This window comes from Glycine max, chromosome 13 (genome assembly GCF_000004515.6).
Source record: "Glycine max cultivar Williams 82 chromosome 13, Glycine_max_v4.0, whole genome shotgun sequence".
Taxonomy (NCBI): domain Eukaryota; kingdom Viridiplantae; phylum Streptophyta; class Magnoliopsida; order Fabales; family Fabaceae; genus Glycine; species Glycine max.
Window position 1 is genome coordinate 9,193,807 of NC_038249.2, and position 5,261 is coordinate 9,199,067.

Consider the following 5,261-nt stretch of genomic DNA (forward strand, 5'->3'; position numbering starts at 1 on the left):
TCAATCATGTTGGACCTTGGGAGACTAACTCCAACACTTAGATAATTTATCTAAGAGTGTATTTTATCAAAAGAATGTATTTTATTCTGCATAAAACAATATTTTTGCAGCAACTCCATAAAGGTACTTTAAAATGCTCGCAATCTTGATTTTTAAAAATACAACTTCACCAAAATATGTCAACACACATGCAACAACTTTATAACTTGAAAACGTGTTTGACAAGTCCAAAAATTATTTTTATGCAATATGTGAATCACAATTATGTTAAAAAAAAAACAAACTAAAAAGCACTTTGTCAACTCTCCGTAAACATGGAAATGGACGCTTTAACTCAAAAAGAATTAAAAAGTATGTAGGTTGATTGCACAGTAAAGGTAAAAAAAAATAAAGAAATTCACATAACTAATAATTCTTCTTGGCCAAATTAATCACATGTTCATGAACTAGTTGGTAATTTTTAATTAAAGGCACATTTAAAAAGTAATTAAAAAAACCTAATTAAAAATAACAAATAGTTCAAGAACCTGCATATTAGTGTTAACCTCTCCTTGAATTTATCATTATTGGAGTTTAAGTATATATTTTTCTTAACTCCACTCCTATTAAATTACCTAAGTACTTAAAAATAACATTTTCAATTTCGCAATTTAGGTTTGTAATAGCTTGAGATAAGCTAAAGTTGAGTATGTGAAAAGATTGCATGAGCAAGTGAAGGCTCAAATTGCAAAGAAGAATAAAAGATATTCCAAGCAAGCCAACAAGAACAGGAAGAAAGTGGTACTTGAACCGAGTGATTGGGTTTGGGTACACACGAGGAAGGAGAGGTTCCCTAAACAAAGGAAGTCCAAACTTCAACCTAGAGGAGACAAACCTTTCCAAGTACTAGAGAGGATCAATGACAATGCTTACAAAATCGGTATTCCAGGTGAGTATGGAGTAAGTTCTTCATTTAATGTTGTTGCCTTGACTCCATTTGTTGCAAGTGATGATTCTGAACATTTGAGGGCAAATGCTTTCCAAGAAGGAAGGAATGATGAGAATCCTAAAACTGCCCAAATACGGGGACCTATGACCAGGAGTAGGACCAAACAGTCAGTACATACCCTCCAACAAATGGTAGCAGACATACTTAACAAGGCCCAAGTGAAGAAGGATGAAGGCTAGAGGCAGAGGAACTACTAAGAATATTAATTGTTGCTGAAGGCCCATGTCAAATATGTTCTTTTTTATATTTCTATTTTTTCCGTTGTCATTTTGGCCAAACTGATTTGAAGGCCCATGTCTATTTCTATTTTTTTTTTTGTTCAGATACACTATATGTATTGATTTTCGTTTTCAATAGAAGCACTTTTGGAATTTGATAAAATTTTGTGAGAACTTCTCTCTGGGTTCCTCACTGAACCAATCTCAGAATTATCAAAGTAATCCTTGTGACATCTACCCTGACTTATCTTCTCTCTCTGGAAGTGGCGTCATCCAAACTCTGTGACCTGTATCAAGCGATCTACTCCTAGTAAGGATCACATCAGTATATTATCTTGGGCTAATTACATGATGTATATTATTATGTAACTATGGTATTTAGGATAATTGCAAATCCTTGTTTTCATTACTCTCAGCATATAAGTCTTTTCTGGGTATTTCAAACACATGGATTCCATCATATCCCCCGTTTGTCTCCTCTCTCAACATGGTATCAGAGCAATGAATTAGAGAAGGAACTTGCATAGTTAAGATAACGAATCAGACAGCTATTACTAAAACAATAACCTAAAGTTTTTCACCATTTTGGGGTGATGTGTTGTGCCTACTCCTTGCAATCTTTTCAACCAAATGCTTTCTTCTATTATTCACAAAAAATACCTCAGTCTGTTTTATTTCCTTACAGATTACTCGACCTCTTTCCTCTTTAAGCCTATTACCGGAGTTGTGTCTTGAACAGTAATAAGTATGAGGACTTAATCACTGTAAATAATAGGTTCTTCCTCAAAGACAACATTCCTTGTGTTCTCTTCCTTCCCAAACTCAACTTCCTCAAGAAATCTTGCATTTCCCGTATCGAAAAAGGATCTTAAGGTGGGATTGTAAAATTTATAGCCCTGAGAGCGTTCAACATAGCCAACAAAGTAGCAGCTAATTGTTCTTGAGTCCAGCTTTCTTTCATGTGGCCTATAAGGGCGTGCCTCAGCTGGACAACCCCAAATATGCAAATGTTTAATGCTTGGCCTTTTACGTCCAAAGTTCATAAGGGGTTTTGTTAACTACTTTACTTGGCACCCTATTAAGGATGTAAACTGCGGTCTTTAAGGCTTCTCCCCAAAGTGACTTTGGGAAAGAAGAATGACTAATCATACTTCTCACCATATCCTTAAGAGTTTGGTTTCTTCATTCTGCTACACCATTCATGCTAGGTTTGCCTAACATAGTGTATTACGGAACAATTCCACACTCTTTGAGGAAAAGCGCAAAAGGTCCTGGACGTTGTTCTCCTGATCCATCATATCTGTCATAGTACTCACCATCACGGTCAGATTTGACAGCCTTAATTTTCTTTCCAAGTTAAAGTTCAACCTTGGCCTTGAAAGTCTTAAAAACGTCTAGGAATTGAGACTTCTGATGCATCAAATATAGGTAACCGTATCTAGAGTAGTCATCTATGAACGTAATGAAATATTGTTGTTCATTCCATGAAGTTGTAGGAAAAGGACCACAAACGTTTGTATGCACTAGTTTTAAGACGTCTTTAGCTCTTTCGACACCTAATTTCCTTATGTTTGTTTATTTTCCCTTTATGCATTCAACACAAACCTCAAAGTCCGATAAATCCAAAGGGTCAAGAATTTCATCCAACATAAGTCTTTAAATTCTCTGTTGAGAGATATGGCCTAATTGCTTATGCCATAAGGTGGCTGGATTCTCATTCAACTTTTGTTTTGTACCATGTGAACTTATTTGCAGTATTTCATTATAGGAACTAACAACATCAAGCATGTAAAGATTATCAATTAAAGAACCAGAACCAACCATATTTGAATTTTGGTAGAGACTAACTTTATTATTTCCAAATGAACAAGAAAATCCAAATTTGTCCAAACTAGAAATAGAAATCAAATTCCCTCTAAAAACAGTACAACAAAAGTCTCAAATAAATCCAAATAAAATCCAATTTTTAACTGTAATCTAAAAGTTTCAATAGCTTCCACTGCAACCTTCTTGCCATCACCCATAAAGATGAACCTTTCATCATCACTTGGCAGTCGGCTCCATAGGCAACCCTGCATAGTCATACTTATGTGAGTAGTAGCACCAGAATCTACCCACCAAGTATCTTTAGGTACAAAAGCCAAATTAACTTCAGAACAAACTAGAGTAAGAAATTTATCTTTCTTCACACGCCATGCGGCATACTTGGGACACTTTTTCTTCATGTGTCTTGACTTCTTGCAGAAGTAACAGGTAAATTCCTCATCCTTCTGTTGTTTCTTTTGCTAAGAAGTCTTTTCCGCAACATCCTTAGTCTTCTTCCTTTTCTTATTGTGAGCACTTTCAGTCCTATCTCTCTACAGCCTCTCCTCCTCTTGCACACAATGAGATATAAGCTCATTGAGGGACCATTTGTCCTTCTGAGTGTTATAGCTCACTTTGAATTGCCCAAAGTGTGCAGGAAGCGAGATCAAAACCAAGTGCACGAACAGGTCTTCACCAAGCTCTAACTTAAGTGACTTGAGTTTCGATGCGAGATTGGATATCTCCATAATGTACTCCCTTATGTTCCCTTTGCCTTTATACTTCATGGAGATGAGTTTATCCAAAAGGTTACTCGTCTCCGCTTTTTCATTTTTGGCAAAGTATTGCTTAATTTTCTCAAGGAATTTCTTTGCACTTTGACCCTCAGAAATAGAGCCCCAAAACACCTTTGGAATAGAGCGTTTCATGATCATAAGGCACATTCGGTTGGACCGATCCCACTTCTCAATTTTTACCTCATTAGAGGTTTCTGGAGTGACAATGGGTCGTTCCGTCCTTAGTGCCAAGTCCAAATCTATACAGCCAAGAACAATTTCTACGGCTTCCTTCCAGGCCTTAAAATTTGTCTCATTCAGCATTGGGATAGAATTCACTTGGGCAATAACATTTGTAGCACTGACAATATTAATTAAAGAGAGAACAAAAATTAATAACATGTTCACAAATAATCAAGCAAGTCATATAAAGTATATATAACAAGACATGCAAATATTTCCCATAACAGATCCATCATTAGATACCCAACACAACATTAATTCTAGTCTTTGGACACAGAAATTAATTTGTAATTGGTACTCTCAATGCAATGATCAAATATTGACAATTAGTTCTGTCAAATAATAACCTTTCTTTGGACTGATTATTATTCTCATGAAGAAAAAAACTTTATAATTGTCACATATTTATCATTGCATATGTTATTATTTGGCCAAATTGTGTCTTCCTTTGGGCCGAGCACAATTCGCATAAATAATTTCATACTAACATCCATGCCATTTAATTAAATCAATTTACACAATAGAGGTTACTTTGACAACATAATGGTTCAATCAATTTAATTAAAATTACCAAACACGCAAATAAATGAAAAGGATTCGTATCGGTTAAATTTGCACCCAATTAGGATAGCAGTAAATATTTGAAAACAACATCATGGTAAACTAATTACGCATCCGAAACGAACATACCACGGTACTATCACAAATTTATACTAACCACAAGAATATCATAAACTATTAGTCTATCACCGATTCATGAAGGAAAAACAGTTGGCAAAAAAACAATAAATTATTCATATAAGACAAAAAATCATTGTCTTATTACTGATTCATATATATATATATATATATATATATATATATATATATATATATATATATGAAATTGTGTCATGTACAAAACATCATGATAATGGCATACATATAGATTCACAAATCGCACATAATGACCTTATATAAAAATATAAATCCATGTGACATTTTATTCAACATAAAGAGTTTTCGAAAACCTTATATGTATAAAACAAAAAAAAAAAACTTTCTTACTCACGAAATATATATTGTTCAAGAAAACCAACGCCAGATACGTAGAACTTTTATCCCAAATAGAATAATATGTAAGTACATACGACACAAACAAAAACTATGTACAAACCCGTAAATCAAATGCAAAGGCCTTTTATTCATTTGAAAAAAAAAAGAAAAACTTTACGACCATAGCTTAGAAATTTG

The 5,261-nt window shown here is 34.3% G+C and overlaps 1 protein-coding gene across 1 annotated transcript; it reads right to left on the reverse strand.

Moving 5' to 3' along the window:
- Positions 1-3,563: 3,563 nt before the first annotated feature.
- Positions 3,564-4,109, reverse strand: LOC112998713 (uncharacterized). Its single transcript, XM_026124837.1, has one exon. The coding sequence runs from the start codon at positions 4,107-4,109 to the stop codon at positions 3,564-3,566; it is 546 nt and encodes a 181-aa protein (XP_025980622.1).
- Positions 4,110-5,261: the final 1,152 nt, after the last annotated feature.